This window comes from Equus przewalskii, chromosome 29, assembly GCF_037783145.1.
Source record: "Equus przewalskii isolate Varuska chromosome 29, EquPr2, whole genome shotgun sequence".
Classification (NCBI taxonomy): domain Eukaryota; kingdom Metazoa; phylum Chordata; class Mammalia; order Perissodactyla; family Equidae; genus Equus; species Equus przewalskii.
This window is the reverse complement of record NC_091859.1, coordinates 25874608-25890881: the sequence shown is the minus strand read 5'-3', so window position 1 is coordinate 25890881 and position 16274 is coordinate 25874608. Positions and strand designations below refer to the sequence as shown.

At 37.4% G+C, this 16274-nt stretch overlaps 1 protein-coding gene across 2 annotated transcripts in view; it reads right to left on the bottom strand.

Moving 5' to 3' along the window:
• Positions 1-16274, bottom strand: part of UTP20 (UTP20 small subunit processome component) — a 92868-nt gene that overhangs the window by 39004 nt on the left and 37590 nt on the right. For both annotated transcript variants that reach the window (XM_008527446.2, XM_008527447.2), the window contains exons 24-29: positions 15778-15863; positions 15071-15196; positions 11163-11329; positions 9297-9505; positions 4152-4295; positions 3385-3464 (exon numbers count right to left, since the gene is read on the bottom strand). In XM_008527446.2, coding sequence (XP_008525668.2) covers positions 3385-3464; positions 4152-4295; positions 9297-9505; positions 11163-11329; positions 15071-15196; positions 15778-15863 — 812 coding nt within the window. The remainder of the gene's footprint in view (positions 1-3384; positions 3465-4151; positions 4296-9296; positions 9506-11162; positions 11330-15070; positions 15197-15777; positions 15864-16274) is intronic.

Below are 16274 nucleotides of genomic sequence, written 5' to 3'. Positions count from 1 at the left end.
TTCTAAAAACATGTTCCAGATGAATTTTTATACTGAGTTTAACAAATATATATGTATATGTGTATGAACATTAATAAGATTACTCAGAAGGGAAATTACTTTAAAATCTAAAATTTGATGGATAATAATTCTAGGCACCTTACAAATAGCCATTGAGCTAATAAGTGATAGAGCTGAGATTTGAAACAGTCTAACTCCAAAGACTAAGCCCTTTCTAAAAGAAATGTATTGAAGACAGGCTGTTTTTCATGTATAAGCCTTCTAGAATGTGAATGTTTACACACTCACATAAAAACCAATGTACTACAACATGGGAATTAGGAGTACAGACCAAAGAAACATTTGCTGTATCAGGATATGCAACGTTCAGAGATTGGGATCATCTCTCAGGGGAGGTAAATGAACCCATCCCCAGTAAGAAAGCCTCACACAAATGATATGAGCACGCCCCTGAGGGCCCCTGAGCACCCCCCCAGTGGAAACACACGGACAAGGGTAGAGAGCACAAAGGCTTTCCAGCCAAGGGCAAACCAGCAGGTATTTTACAGTCAGAGATGCAATCCTAACAGTTAGTAGGAAGGTCAAACTGAAAAAATTCAGATAGTTTGGCTTTACCAATTCATCATCACTGGAAAAAGGGCTCAAGCACTTTAACATACTCAGTACTGACAAACTGATAGGAAAGTTGTAAGAGCTTATGTTCATACATCTTTGTCCAACAGATATTGGGCACAGCATGCACAGGCAGCAAGCAGGATACTTGATATATTATCATCTCTATTATCAACGAGGTTGGTACTCTTACTCTTTATTTTACAGGTGGCAAAACTGAGGCTCAAAGAGGCCAACTTTGCCAAAGGACACACTGTGGTGCTAGGATTTGAAGTCATGTTTGTGTGGCTTCAGAGACTGTGCTCTTAACCAGTATGCTGTATGTTGTAAAATTTTTCAAGCAGAAAAAGTGAGGGCACTGCTTTCAACTGCTGGCAAGGTCCTGGTAAGAGCCCATTCAAATCCAATGCAACTTCTAAGTGACCAAACTGTGTTTCTTGAACAGCAATATAACTTGATGCCACACTGGGCATGCTTCATGCTTAAGTATATGGCTCAATCAAACATTTCAATGACTTGTTCAACATGCAATGAATAACAACTAACCATGGATAAAGAGGGGTAACCCTCTGTGGAGGAAGATACAATAAATGCAAAATGGTCTTTGCCCCCAAGGAGCTTTAGGCAGGTAAGCTATGAAGAGGGATGAGTGCAATAAAGGCAGGATGTGATCACAGGGCCTTCCAGTAGTGGAGAGAACACAGAGGAGGAAGATACTGAGCCACACAGAGGTTACGGTGGTCAGAACCAGAGCCGATATTAAGCAAGTGGCCAGGGACAGTCCCAGTTTATGGTGGTTGTTTTGGCTTACTTATTTATAGTATCTCTTTCAACCCTCAGGAAAGTTTCAGCTTGGACAATAGACTATATGGTCACTCTAGTTAGTAAGCAAGTTTTTGTTGTCTTGAGTTCACCTAATTTCTGAGCAATTTAACCTTAGTTGTAATCTTAAAGACATTGGCTATAGTTCAGATCTACCTGCATTTATCCAAATCCGAAGTAAAACGCTAGATTTCTCTCTGTAGATGAAAACCTGTTTAAATGTCTGATTGACATTAGGTAAACTGTAAGCATACTTTAAAATAAAAATTTATTTTTTTATTGGAGAGTAACATTCCCATCAAGTGGTTCCAAAATTTTCATTCATTAATTCTTTCACACACAACTACAAAATGCACAGCTGTTGCTATGGAGATTTCAAGGGAAGTTAACCCTTCTGAAGATTTCCTTCAGGTTAAGTGTTAAATAGAAAAGAAAATAAAGCTCTACTGCCTACCTCTTCTATTGCTATGTGACTTCTATTTTTCTCCAACCAAAAATGAAAGAGGAACTGCAGAAGAGAACGAAGCGGCATCCAGTGATGTGGATCTACACCTAGAGTAAGGACCCAACTAACACAAAACTGAGCCACTACTGTAAAGTCTTCTCGGATGAAAGTCCTTCATGGCTTATTTGCATAAAAATTACACAACTATAAAACATTTCTCAAATACGCCTAAAGTGCTGCTTATAAATGTCCAGTGATAAAACAAGATATGTAACTGCTTTCTCAAATTGGGAAATAAATGAAAAGAACCCTTCCTCCCAGTAAAAATAAAACAAGCTTTGCTGTGGAAGAATGTCAAGGTCTTTGCTTTGTTTTTGAAGACTATTTAAGGACATGGGGAAATGTTCATGACATAATGGTACGTGAAAAAAACAAAACCAAAAGCTGTTTATACAGCATGCTCCCAATTTTGTAAAAACCAATGCCAAGATTTTAACATTACTGAATCAACAGTAAAATGTTTTCTTTTAGTGTCTCTCTCATTCTTCAAAACAGATCAGGGCAAACTTATGTTTGTTTCCATCACTGAGATAAACAACATAGGTAAAGTTTCCACACTCCTCAGTAAATACGCATTTGGTCTGTAACACAGTATCTCTGAACCATCGGTAGATGAAGGTCCTATTAACAGTTCATAACATCCTCAAAAGGATATTGATTTATGACTATGAGAGCTGTATGCATATTTAGATGGAGTTTTACAAAGAATATAAGACGTCTAAAAAATCTAAAAAGTCTATGAAATTTTTCTGATTTTAAGTGGGAACTGGGAAAAAGACAGCATGCCACTTGCAATTAGTTTTTATTTTCAAGCAAGCATGCAAAAAATCATATTTATGTCCTGATATTACTATCTGGTGTGTTTCACAGTCTGTTTTCCCCTTTGCCAGGCCAAATCAAACTGCTGACAGAATTATTACACATTCGAAGAACATCCCTGTCAATTCCAAAACTTATAATTTTTAAGTTTTAATGAAGGAGTAAAACACAAAAATGTGTACGTTTTGATATAACATACACGCTACAATTCTTACTTACATTAAACTGCAAAATGTTATTTTATCTACTTTTTCTTTTTTCTAATTATAAATAATTCAAACACTTCAAAGATGTATCGCAAAGAGTCTCCCTTCCCGCCCTGGCCCACCCAAACCTCCACATGCTATGGTAACATTAACAGTTTCTCAGGTATCTTTCTAGATATTTTCTATTTACACACACGCACAGCATTTTTCCTGCATCACACTATACATATTTTAGTTTAGCAACCCGTATTTTTCTTTAAATTGTCTATTTTTAAGTTCAGCTGCCTTACTCTCTTTATTTGGACCTATAGTAGTTCACTATAGGGAAACATCATAAATGATATTATTAGTTGTCTTGACTAGCTTTGACTAGATTTGTCTAAAACACTTTTTAAAAAAAGGGAAACAGAAAGGTTATACCTTGCATTTCTGCTCCAGATGCTAATTAGTTTCAGCAGAGGAGTAGGAGAATACTGGCTCTCAGACCCAAGCCTGCTGATCTGGGACACAAAACAAAAACAGAATACAGCATAAAATCCTATACAGACTTGTAGGAAAAAAACAACTAAAAGCAGAATAAGCATAGAAACCACACAAGAGGGTAAAAGAGCCAAAGGACAGAGATGACCATTCAAAGGACACCTGAGGAAAAAATAAGGGAATCCAAAATAACATCTACTGAGGAAAAACTGCAAAGATGGCGCATGGAAGTGCTAGACACTTGAAAGGAACAAGGCACTTTAGGTTGCAGTTCGCCAGAAGTGACAGAGCTCAAGCAGTAAGAAATTTTTCCTAAAATGAAGTCTCTCCTACAGTCTTCCTAGCTATAACTATACCAGTTATCATCAAGTGATTACAACCAGAGAAATCAAACAAGGAAATATGTAACAAAAATACCTGTGTATTTCCCTCATGCTTGTCAAAATCCAGAGGCACATCATGTGAGGTGCTACAAAAGTTATGTTACATTTGCTTAAGAGACACAATCACAGTCAAATTAGCCTTAGGTATAAATGCCATGGCACTGCAGAAACTAGCTCTTGAGCTTTAGGTGGTAGTGGAGGCAAAGAGAAGTGTTCTAAAACTGCTAGAAATAAAGGCTTGATGTAGAAGAAAAGACTAAGATGGATATTCAACAAAGGAAGCAGCAGCAGGTATCTGGGCCAAATAAAGAAATCCAGGTTTACCTGGGGCCAAACTGCACCATGAAACACAGCGTCAATTTCTTCTGTTCTGAACTGATAGGACTCCCAATCCAAAAAGACATCAGTGACCATTTTGATTCCAAGACGTCTTAAATTTTTCAGTGGGTTAATAAACCTCAGCTGTATCTGTAAAACAAAGATCTCCTATTGAAAAAAATATATCATTTTTACCCTTGACTCCTCAGGGAGGCACTCGGGCTCAGATGGCTAAGAATCAAACTGGAAATCCTGTTATTAAGTCTGTTGACTTTGGCCCTGATTCACGTGGAAATGTCCAACTGAGGAAGTCATAATGCTTTTCTCATTGAACAAGATGGGGAAAGCAGAGAGACAAAAAATCAGATGGTGAGATGTGTTCCATTATCACTGCCCAGTAAAACCACACTAGAATGTCCTTATGGGGAAAAAAATCACAACCAGAACAGCTGTTTTGTGTTCTACATTGTGTTACTTTTTTATTCAAGTCATTGTCTCGAATAAAAGCCTGATTTCTTCCTATGAACAGAACACATTCTAAACAAAACTTCTTTTTTTGCCATCAGGATACCTTAGATTAGAAAAAAAATATAGAAAACCTTCATTTCAAACGAAAGTCACTTTCCTTTTTTGTTGTCATACTTGTATCATTTTTTGCCTTTTCTAAAACTAGTTTTCAATTATTCTTGTTATAATTAGTCTAGGGGATTAGTTAAAGAACTTACAGTCTCTCCCTACAGTGGAATACTTCATGCAGTAAAAGAGAATGAAGCAACTGAATTAAGGCATTAGAAGATGTCAAAATACACAGTTCAAAGAAAAATACAATTTGGAAACAAACAAGATTTGTCTATTGAGAGGCACAGAGGCTGGAGTGGGTGGATGTCTGAATTAACAGCAAACTTCTTTTATAAGAGATACTGCTACTTCTACTGGCATCTCCTTCTCTACGAGTTATAAAATCACAAACACGCAGCCACTTTGTTCAGATTCAGAGTAGAACAATTTAGTGACCTCCCACCAACGGGTCCAATGGCATGACAGCCATAGTCCTGACCTCAACTTAAAATTTTTGTTGCCGTTATTACTGTTGAGTCAATCTGAATCTTAGCAACGCTGTATACAGCAGAGGGGAACCCTGTTCAGTCTTTTTGCGCCATCATCTCACCTTCTGATGTCACATCAGACAATGCTCTGCTGAAACCTGTCCACCGTTGGTGACCCTGCTGGTATTTGAAATACTAGTGGCATAGCTTTCAGCAACACACAGCAGCCACAGTATGACAACCAACAGACAGGTGGTGTGGCTCCCTTACTAGGAAACCAACCCGGGCCATGGTGGTGAGAGTGCTGGATCTTAACCACTAGACCACCAACCTAAAATCTTACTGAACAGAATTTATTAAATTATGTGGGAGACTGAAAATGCAGAAGATACCTGGTAAGGGGGGATTATAAATTTGAGAAGAGATTTCTCCCAAGCACAGAATGTTATAAAAACCAAACAAATGGGGGAAGACTCAAACCCTAAATGCTTTTCCACTTGATTAATATATTGTGAGCTCTTGAGATATAAGTGGCAACTTTTTTTACATATGACCTTAATTACCTACATCAAAATCTAAAAACTACTCTGAAATTTATAAAGACAACACAAATGCTCTAATACAATGAATATCAAGTCACGTGGCCAAGATATTGTGAAGAAAACTAATAGGGAAGTTATTTGTCACAAAAACCTGATACTCTGATCAACAGAAGTATTTGAATCTGAAACAGCACATTTTAAATTCAAGTGAATAGGAACAAGGATACCATTAATTTGCTGTGCAAGTCTGAGGAATCATATTTCACATACCCATCAAGTTTCTAGCAACTACTTTTCGTAGGATCTACATGTTCTATTCACCTCCCTAACTACAGGGCCAGCTGCCCAGTTTACTCAGTAACTTTGGGAATAACCTGGAGAAAAACTCTGAAAGTAGGCATTTGTAGAGTTTAGTTGCTACAGGAATAGTCAATATGACTGAGTTTATATACATTCACAAGTTACTATGCTGTTGATATGTACGAAAAAAGTAAAATCAACCAAAACAACCCTCACTATATACTTTTCAGTGTCAGTCAATGTCTTGGAGGATCTGAAAGATACAAAAAAGTAAATGTATAATTTAGCTCAAACACACAAATGTAGAACTTTAACTCACTTAAGCAATATTACTGTGCAATAATTCAGTACAGCATTTCAAAGAATTCTTTGGACTCATTCAAGAATCAAAAAAAAAAAAAAAAAAAAAGGAAAGCCCCTATCTGTCAGGAAGCTTGGGTACTTCACTAACTAATGAACTGTGAAATTGCATAAATGGTCCTTTGAGTTACTGATTGTTGATTCGGGAGTAAGGATGCGTTACTGAATAACTTCTAAGTTAACCAAAGTCAGAGGACTTACACAGGGTTTATAAAACCTCTAACTTTTCATGATTTAATATATCCATGTATAGATAAAGTCACTATCACTTGCCATGAAGCAAAAGTGAAAATTCTCACATAATTCTCCCTATGGGCCTGAAACTCACGTAACACAGACAAAAAATTGTTCAAGACTTCTTTTCAGCTTCCACTTTTGGCCCCCCACAGCCTCTTTTCCACAAAGCAAAGTGACGTTTTTAAAACATCAAACAGACCTTATCACTCCCCTGCTTCAAACCTCTCAGAGGTTTCCCAGAACCCTTAGAAGTAAACCCAGCTCCTCCTCATAGCCCACGAGGCCCTACCTACCTCTTCACCTCATCTTATATGATTCCTCGCACTCCTTGTGTGCTAGCCATCTCAGCCTTCTGCCTGTTCTTAGAACACGCCAAGACTGTTCCACCTCAGGAACTTTGCGCTACTAGGCATTTTCTCCGCCTGAAATATTCTTCCCATGAGTGGGCAGGTATAAGCTCAAATATCACCTCCTTAGAGAGGACCCTGACCACCCTAGGAAAAGCAGCACCCATCCACCCCAAGTCTGGTCACCTCTTATCACATTCCCTCATTTTAAGTTCTTCACATCTATCTGTCTCTCCTCAACATGCTCATGCTTTCTTCTACTTTTGTGAATATATGGAGTGTATTTCCAAGAGCTGTTCTAAGTCCTTGACTAATTCTATCATCTCTGTCATTTCTGGATCTGCTTTTATTGATTGTTTTTTCTCCGCATTATCAGCAACATTTTCTTCCTTCTTGGCATGCCTGGTAAAACTTGACTGGATGTCAGACACCGTGAATTTTATTTTCATTTAAATTTTTCAAGTTTTTGAGTTTTGTTCTGGGACGCAGTTAATTTACTTGGAAAAAGTGTGATCTTTTTAAGCTTTGCTAGGTGATACCAAAGCAGCCTTTATTACAGGACTAATCTGCTCCACCACTGAGGCAGGCTCCTGCCAAGGACTCTTCCTGACACCCTGGGTATTACAAAGTTTCTGCTCTGGCTGTTTGGGAACATGAGCTGTTCCCAGCCCTGTGTTAGCTGGAGGATTATTCTGGCTGTTCCTTTCTGGAGCAACAGGGACCAGATTTAGCCTCCCTGCCAAGCAACTAAAAGACTGAACAGAATATATGCCACACTGATTTTCAGACACTGGACAGCAGGCAGCAGAGGACAGTTAAGTGCCAAGAGAGGGAAACAGATGAGGTGAGTCCCAGACATCCCCAGCTTCCCGCCTGGAGGGTTTCAGGCATTAGTGTGGGAAGGAAGAGCCCAGGCAGAATCCAGCCATCTTCCTAAGATGAGAAGACAGAGTTGTGTGGCTTGGGGAGGCCAAAGTGGCTAGAATTCACAGGGCAGAGTACTGGAGAGGGAAGAGCTACACAGAGAATGATTTTCAGAGATCTGTAGTTGGGTGTCATTTTATTTTCCTCTCAGAACATCTGACATAATTCTAAGTATTTGTGTATTTATTTATTATTTTTCTCCTCATGATCCTGAGTCCTCACCTCATTCCCCACCCGGACAGTGTCTGGTAGGTAATAGGCATGCAGTGAGTATTTACTGAATAAATAAATGGACAGGAATTTCCGTTTCCTTTATTTCCTGCCACATCCCCAGTGCCTAGAACAGTGCCTGACATTAGTAGGGGCTCAATTAATATTTGTTGAAGGCACAAAAGAAAGAATGAGGAAAATAAAATGGTGCCTACCAAAATGGAAGGTGTGTTCTAAATCTCCAGATCTTGGTAATCAGAGAATATTATTTCATTACTAAAGCAGATTTATATCCATGCACAGCCCCAAAAAGCAGCATAAAATTTTGGCTGTGAATTTTCCATTATCACGGCCATATTTGAGGCAATTTACCAGGCATATCCATAAATCAAATGAAACGAATTTTAGCCAAATTAAAACTGTGCCTATTTATCATTAACTGAGGATCAACAGCAGAAGTCTGAGTCTGGATCTTCACTTCAAGTTCCATTTTCTCCAAGAAGCCTTCAGTCCATAAGACATTAAGTTTCCCTAAACTCCACAGAGTACACCTATGTCCACATACCTGCTTCAACAGAACACAAATATACTGTCTTGAATACAATTCAGAAGAGAACTTGCTGAGCACCATCTTGTGAAGCCTCCTGGCAGTTAGCAGGCTGGCTTGTCTTGTCTGATCCTGCTGCTTACCTTCATTCAAACACTATACCTATAGTAAGCAAGCATTTACTTTTAAAAGAGCTTTGAGGAACTCTGTCTCAAAATAACAAGGACGATGCCAACAGTATTCTATTCCTTCTCCAACCATCCAGAATAAATGAGACTTGGAAGATGTCTACAATTCTAGACTCCTGAAATTAAAATCTAAGAAACATCAACCATCCCTGACTTTGGTTTCTGAGACATATACAGAACTAACTCACTCCCTACTATTTCACCCCTTTTTAAAATATACACTTGATATCATTTGCATTTTCTAGCAATACATAAATATTTATAACAACGAAGATTCCCAATATATGGAAGAAGATTGTTTTAAAGAGATACTTTCAAAGAGTTACATAAGAAAGATTTAGGATGGATGTTAGGAAGGATGTTGGATACTCGGGCCCCCACTCATTTCCGAAGTAAGACACAGACTCATATCAGCCCAAGAAGACAGTCTCTACAGTGAGTCTCTCTCACCTTTTCTCGTTGGTCAAGGATGTGTGATACAGTTGCTGTCATACAGAGCAGTATCTGCAAAATCTTTGGTAAGTACCCACTGATCAGATGACTAATGTTCTTCAATACTATTTCAAGGCTATTTAAGATACCATGCTGACGACCCAAAGGAAGAACTTTAGACAAATCCAAATCTTCTACTGCTTGAATGACTGCAGAATGGCATTCTCCTAGTGAAAACAGAGGAACAGAGATATCATGCAAAGGGAAATATTCATTTGTTATTACTTATAATTATAGCTTCTTTTCAATTTTCCTCAATAGTACAGTATTTTCTGTTGTTATAATGATTTATAAATGATAACGTACTTTCCTCATGTACTATCCCCTTTTGATTCTTACTAAATATTCAGAGCTAGGTATGATAGGTTTTACTATTATTACTTTAGAGATGAAGAAACTAAGGAATAAAGCAGAATAAGAAACATGTGACACAACTAAGTCTCTAAACCCAACTGTCACCCTATTTATCCTATTCCTCAAAACCTGAGTTACTAACAGTCTTTTATTCTAACTAGCAATGTTCCATACAGCTTTCACTAACTACGCTGACTTCAGCAGTTTCGTAGAGAATGCCTTGTTACATTACAAACTCCCTGAAGGCTGAGAACCAAACGTTTTATTTGTCTTGTAGCCCCTGGTGAATAAATAAAACAAGAGCCCTTTCTAACAGCCGTCATACTGATTTCACACTTTAAAGACTTGAATTGTATGTTTGAGCTTGACTTCAAACCAACCGGTATGAGATCATGAGCTTACTGATTCATACACCTAAGTAGTCCATCCACAAGAGCATCATTTATAGCTGCCCTCCTACAATGAAGGCCATTACACTGAACAAAAACTTTTGTATTCATTAGAGCCAATTTCCTTCACAGGGCAATACTATAATGAATGAAAACCTTTTAAACAGCTGGATCCATTATCATAAAAAAAAATATGAAACATATGCAACACACCACCTTACAAATAAATATCTATGTTTGCCTTTAGGCAAAGCAATTATGAGACTGGAGCAGAAGTTTTGTAGTCAGAAAGATCTGGGTTCAAATCCCAACTCCATCATTTTCTAGCTGAGTGGCCATAAGCAAAATACCTACTTCTCTTAGCCTCACTTTCCTCATTTGTAAAATGGGGACAAAAGTAATGAGGTATCAAGTAATGATACCTCAATGTGGTGGTTTTAAGGAACAATTGAGTCGTATGTAAAGGGGTCCATTATAATGTCTGGCATGAAGTAAGCACTCAATAAATTTTAGCGACTATTATTATTAATTACTAACATTGCATACCAGAGAACATACCACAGAGTCTTACAGCTCATTGTATACACTTATTACATCCACTTTGTTTAGACTGTGAGGTTGAGGGCACAGATTATAAATAGTCACTTTTCTATTTTCAACAGAGTGTCCAGGGCACAAAAGGTATTCAACAAATCATTACTCAATTATGAATGACCCAATCAATGAGTCAGCACCAAGACAATGGAGATTAATTTAGCAGCATGCTTTATATTTCTTAGAGGAAACCTACTCCTTGTATAGGGATAAGTATTTACCATTTTTCAAATAGCCTAAATGCACAACAAAAAAGATACACATTTTCTAATCAGGGGCTTACAAACACATGGATGCTGATAATCCCCAGGATCAATCGTGAGCTCCACGTAATTCAAAGTTAAAATGAATTGCATTTCAGCAAAAGGACCAGCATTGAGACTGGGAGGAGCAACTCCATTAGAAAGATGCTAAGCATGGGAAACCTAGTCATTAGAAGTCCACAGCGGACAACATGCATTCAGAGTGAGAAGCAGTTGAGAGCTACCATTCTTGAAGTGCTTCACAGGTTCAAACAGCAGGTCTAAGAAGATCTGGATCTCCTCAGGTTGGGTCCCAGCGAGGAACCTCAGAACAATGGACATCCGGGTGCCTGAAGCCGATTTCCCCTGGGTTTTACTCCCAGTCTTATTCTTCATTCGGCCATACAAAATTCTAACAAGTTAAAAGAACACGATTTGTTTGCATGTTAATCCTAAAACATAATACTAGCTGTTTTGTTTTTCTAAAAGACTAGGATAGCAACGCAACAGACTTAAATGGATATATTATGAAACAAGGAAGAATGAAAATAGAAATTAGATACTTAGCATACAAATTTAGACAAACCATAAAAAAACAAGGCTAAGGTTAACAGGAAGAAGGAAATAGTAAAGACAAAGGCCAGAAGGTAGTTCTTTGTGGGAGAAAAAAGCAGGGGGCCAGCCCGGTGGCACAGCGGTTAAGTTCGCATGTTCCACTTCTTGGTAGCCCGGGGTTCGCCGGTTTGGATCCCGGGTGTGGACATGGCACTGCTTGGCAAAAGCCATGCTGTGGTAGGCGTCCCACGTATAAAATGGAGGATGATGGACATGGATCTTAGCTCAGGGCCAGTCTTCCTCAGCAAAAAGAGGAAGATTGGCAGTAGTTAGCTCAGGGCTAATCTTCCTCAAAAAAAAAAAAAGCAATAAAATCTAATCAAGGCAAAGCGAAAACAAGACTATACAACTAAAAGGAAACAAAACTAGAGAATATAACTGTAAGTAAAATAAGGAAACTGAAAAGATTTCAATTTAATGAAAATATAGTGCTCATATAGTTTTACAGGTGAATTTTTTAAACTTTCAAGGAAAAATAATTTCTATATTATATAGTTTCATAGCAGAGAGAAAGAAAACAGCCCTTTTTCATTTATGATAGTGGTATAACTGTGATATTGAGACTGGTTAAGGAACAAAAATAAAACTATATACCAATCTTGCTTATAAACAGAAAAAACAGCATTTTTAAATACAGTATCCAGTGCTGCAGTAAAACTATACCAAAGCCAAATGAGGATTATCCCAGGAATGGAAGGAAGAGTCATTAGTAAAATCTATTAGATTGATACAGAACGATAGCTCACAGGAAAAAGTTAATATGACCATTTTAATACATGCTCAGTCGGCGTTCTAATAAAATTCAACATCCACTCCTGATAAAATTCTAAATAACCCAGTAACAGAAGCTACTTTCTTTCCTTTTTTTTTTTTTTTTTAAAGATTGGCACCTGAGCTAATATACATTGCCAATCTTCTTCTCCCCAAAGCCCCCCAGTACATAGTTATATATTCTAGTTGTAGGTCCTTCTGGTTGTGCTGTACGGGACACTGCCTCAGCATGGCTTGATGAGCAGTGCCATGTCCGTGCCCAGGATCCAAACTGGTGAAACCCCAGGCCGCTGAAGCAGAGTGTGCGAACTTAAACACTAAGCCACAGGGTGGGCCTCCTACTTTCTTAACATGATAAAACTTATTGACCTAACATTCAAAATTCAAAGACAGTGGTTTAGACCTTTTTGATATTAGGACCCCTTTACACTCTTAAAAATTATTGACGTCCCCAAAGACTTTTTAAGTACGTAAGTTTTATCTATTGATATTTATGATATAGAAATTAAAACAAGTTAACAGAAATAACATTTCTAATAAAAAATTATATTTTCCAAACCACTCCCTTCCAAAAATTAGTGAGACTAGAGGCATTGTTTTACTTTTGTTTTTTCAAATTTCTTTATTATCTGGTTTATTAGAAGATAACTGAATCCTCATCATCTACTTCTGCATTCAATCTGTTGCAAGATATTGCAGTTGAAGAAAATCTAGACTTCTACAGATATACAGTTGGAGAAGGAAAAAATATTTTTTTAACTTTCAGATAATTCTTTTCCGATAATTGTGGATATTCTACTTTGACACTACTTTGAACTTCCACAAGTGGTAGTTTCTTAAGGCTAGTTTCAATGTAGAATCTGAAACTATATCAACATACATTGTGAACTCTGTTACATTAAAATCTATCTTGCACTTTGAAGGGATCTTTTATCCACGCATGGTTCTATAACATGCATCAGTTATTTGGAAAACATGCGATTCTGGAGACAACAAGTGTGCAGAATAAGTATTTTATGCATATTTTCCACTTCGCCATACAGAATGGTAAAAAGATACGTACTCTAGGGTTGAGACTCATGAGGGACATTAAGTGAAACTAGATCTTTTTATAAACTCCAGGTGTGTGGCAATGAAGAATGAGTAGCACAGTTTGGAGCCCCTGTCCTGATTCATGCTAAGGCACCAGGAGTTTTACCCTACACTGTTTTTGCCTGCGGCACAAGCGTTAGCACAATGAAAAAAGATAATGTCTTAGTAGTACTATGAAAAAAGTTATAACCTTGGTGACCTGCTGAAAGTGTCTTAGGGACAGCCCCCTGACACGAACGAGCAGACCACACTTTAAGAACGGCTGCTCTGGAGGAAAATAACCCAACCACTACCATCACAGTTAATTCTTCTTGGCTATGGAGGTAATACATAGATTAAAATATGGAAACAAAGACAATAAAAAATTAATTTGACCAATATTTACTAGGGGCCATGGAGTTTACCTTCTGCAGGGGAGATAAACAATAAGAAAGAGGCTATGCTGGATGATTAAGTACAGTCACGTGCCGCATAGTGACCTTTCAGTCAACGACTGACCACATATACAACACTGGTTACAGAGGTTAGTACTATATAGCTTAGGCGTGTAGTAGTAGGCTATACCATCGAGGTTTGTGCAACTACACTCTATGATGTTTGCACAATTATAAAATAGCCTAATGACACATTTCTCAGAACGTATCACCATTGTTAAGTGACACATGACTATATTGTGAGGACAAATAAAGGGAGGCAAGGGACTAGAGAGTGATTAGGGGAACGAGTGATTTTATATAAAGAGGTCAAGGAAGGCATCTCTGATAATAGGATGTTTGAAATGAGACTGAGTAAAGAAGAGGAGTTAGCTGTCATGTGTTCCAAGCAGAAGGATGAACAAGTCCAAAAGACTCTGAACTGGGCTCTGAGGCGGGTGGGAAATGAAAGGAACGTGGTTAGAGAGGCAGTCTGGGGCTAGGTTATACCAGGCCCTCTAAAGACTAGTAAGGACTTTCTATTTTATTCTTGTAGAATAGGACCTCAAAGGGTTTTTAAACAGGGGACTAACAATCTGACAACGGTTATTTACTATTATTTTTCAACCAAGAAAATCCAAGGAAAACTATTAAAAATAATAACAAAGTTTTGTAATGTGGATAGTTAAATAATTAACACAAAAAATCAACAGCTTTTATATCTCATAGTTAGTTACCTACTAAATGAATGAACTATTTTTAGTATTTCTCAAAAATGAAACTTAGAGAAATATTGGAATTAATTTCAAGACTATTATTATTTTTTATTTTTTTCCTCCCCAAAGCCACAGTACATGGTTGTACATCCTACTTGTAAGTTGTTCTAGTTCTTCTATGTGAGCTGCTGCCACAGCATGGCAACTGACAGACGGGTGGTGTGGTTCCGTGACAGGGAAGCAAACCCAGGCCACTGAAGTGGTAAGTGCTGAACTTTAACCACTAGCCCACCAGGGCTGGCTCTTAACATTATTACTAAAATAATGCCACAGTAAGATCTTTCCTCATGTTAGGGACAAAATATTCTAAAGTAAGTCTCTCTAACGATTTGACTATCCCAAAAGGTCCAATTAAAAAAAAAAATCAAAAGACAATACAAAATGAAATATTCCATTACAACTGGAGAAAAAAATTATAATACTAATATTCACAATTGTTTCTGTGATCAACTTTTTAAAAAATCAGTTTTCAGACAGTGTAAATACCTCATCAGAATAGGAAACAGATCTGCTCGGTGGGTTGTTTTCACTACTGTATTATCTTCAGAAATGCTAAAATGCACTATTTCTTCCTTAAAGCTTCTGTCTTCAAGCAATCTTTGTAAGTTTTCCCTTTAAAAATAGAATACAACACAAATCGTCACTTAACGGTACTTTTAAAAAATGCAATACGTAGAATAATACGTATAATTGAAATAGGTATTAAAGAATAGTCTCTATTGTGGTTGACATCCATAAAGGAAAATCTTTACAAAACTACTTTCCAAAATGGCAGTTTTTCAAATTTTAAAAGGTAAAAGGAATGGTAAGGAGTTAGACTTAGTCAATAATTCAGCAGTCTAAAAGAGCATAATACAAAAGCTTTCTTCAGTTCTTAGAAAGTGATTATTGTGATTCCCAAAGTAATCACTAAGATTTTACGACATTATATAAGCAAGGAGAAATATCACCTTCTTCAACACATACTTTTCAATTAATATTCTCTTTCCTATCTAATTATTATCCATGGAGAAGCACTCTTAACAAACAAATATACCTCCAATTTTCATTTCTTACCTGAAAATAGCACTATGATTGCCTTAGAAAAGAAGGAAATTTCCCAGGCCTTCATGAAATTATTTTAGAAGAGGCTGTCAGGTAGAAAGACAAATATCAGCCAAAGAATAGCATTTCTTTAGCTTCAAATAACTTACCTGTAAGGAAGGATATGTGGATGTTTATACGTCATTATGCAATCCAGCGTTATTTTTTGCACCATTTGATCTTGGTGTAGCAACAACTAAGAATGATATTTTGTAGAATAAATTAATGAAGTCACATATACATGTACCACACGATAGCAATTTACTTGCATTAATTTGCTAAATTAGATCTCTTAGAATCTAAATCTTTAGAGGTAGGTTAAAGCTGATGCCTGACAACAGCCTTACATTTTCCTGGAGGTAAAGGAGGATGAATAGAATATATGCACAGAACAAAACAGAAACAAAACTCTTGACGTCTGCATCCCACATGCCAGACACTCGGCTCTATCAGTTTCTGCCAAGACCAATTCTCTACGTGAATCTGGATTTACATCAGGTGGGCTGGTCCTGTGACAAGGAAAAGCTCATATAATACCAGGAAGGTATTGGCAGGCAGTACGATGCCAGGAAAGAAGACCCAGCTCTGAGGCCTTTCTGATGTCAGC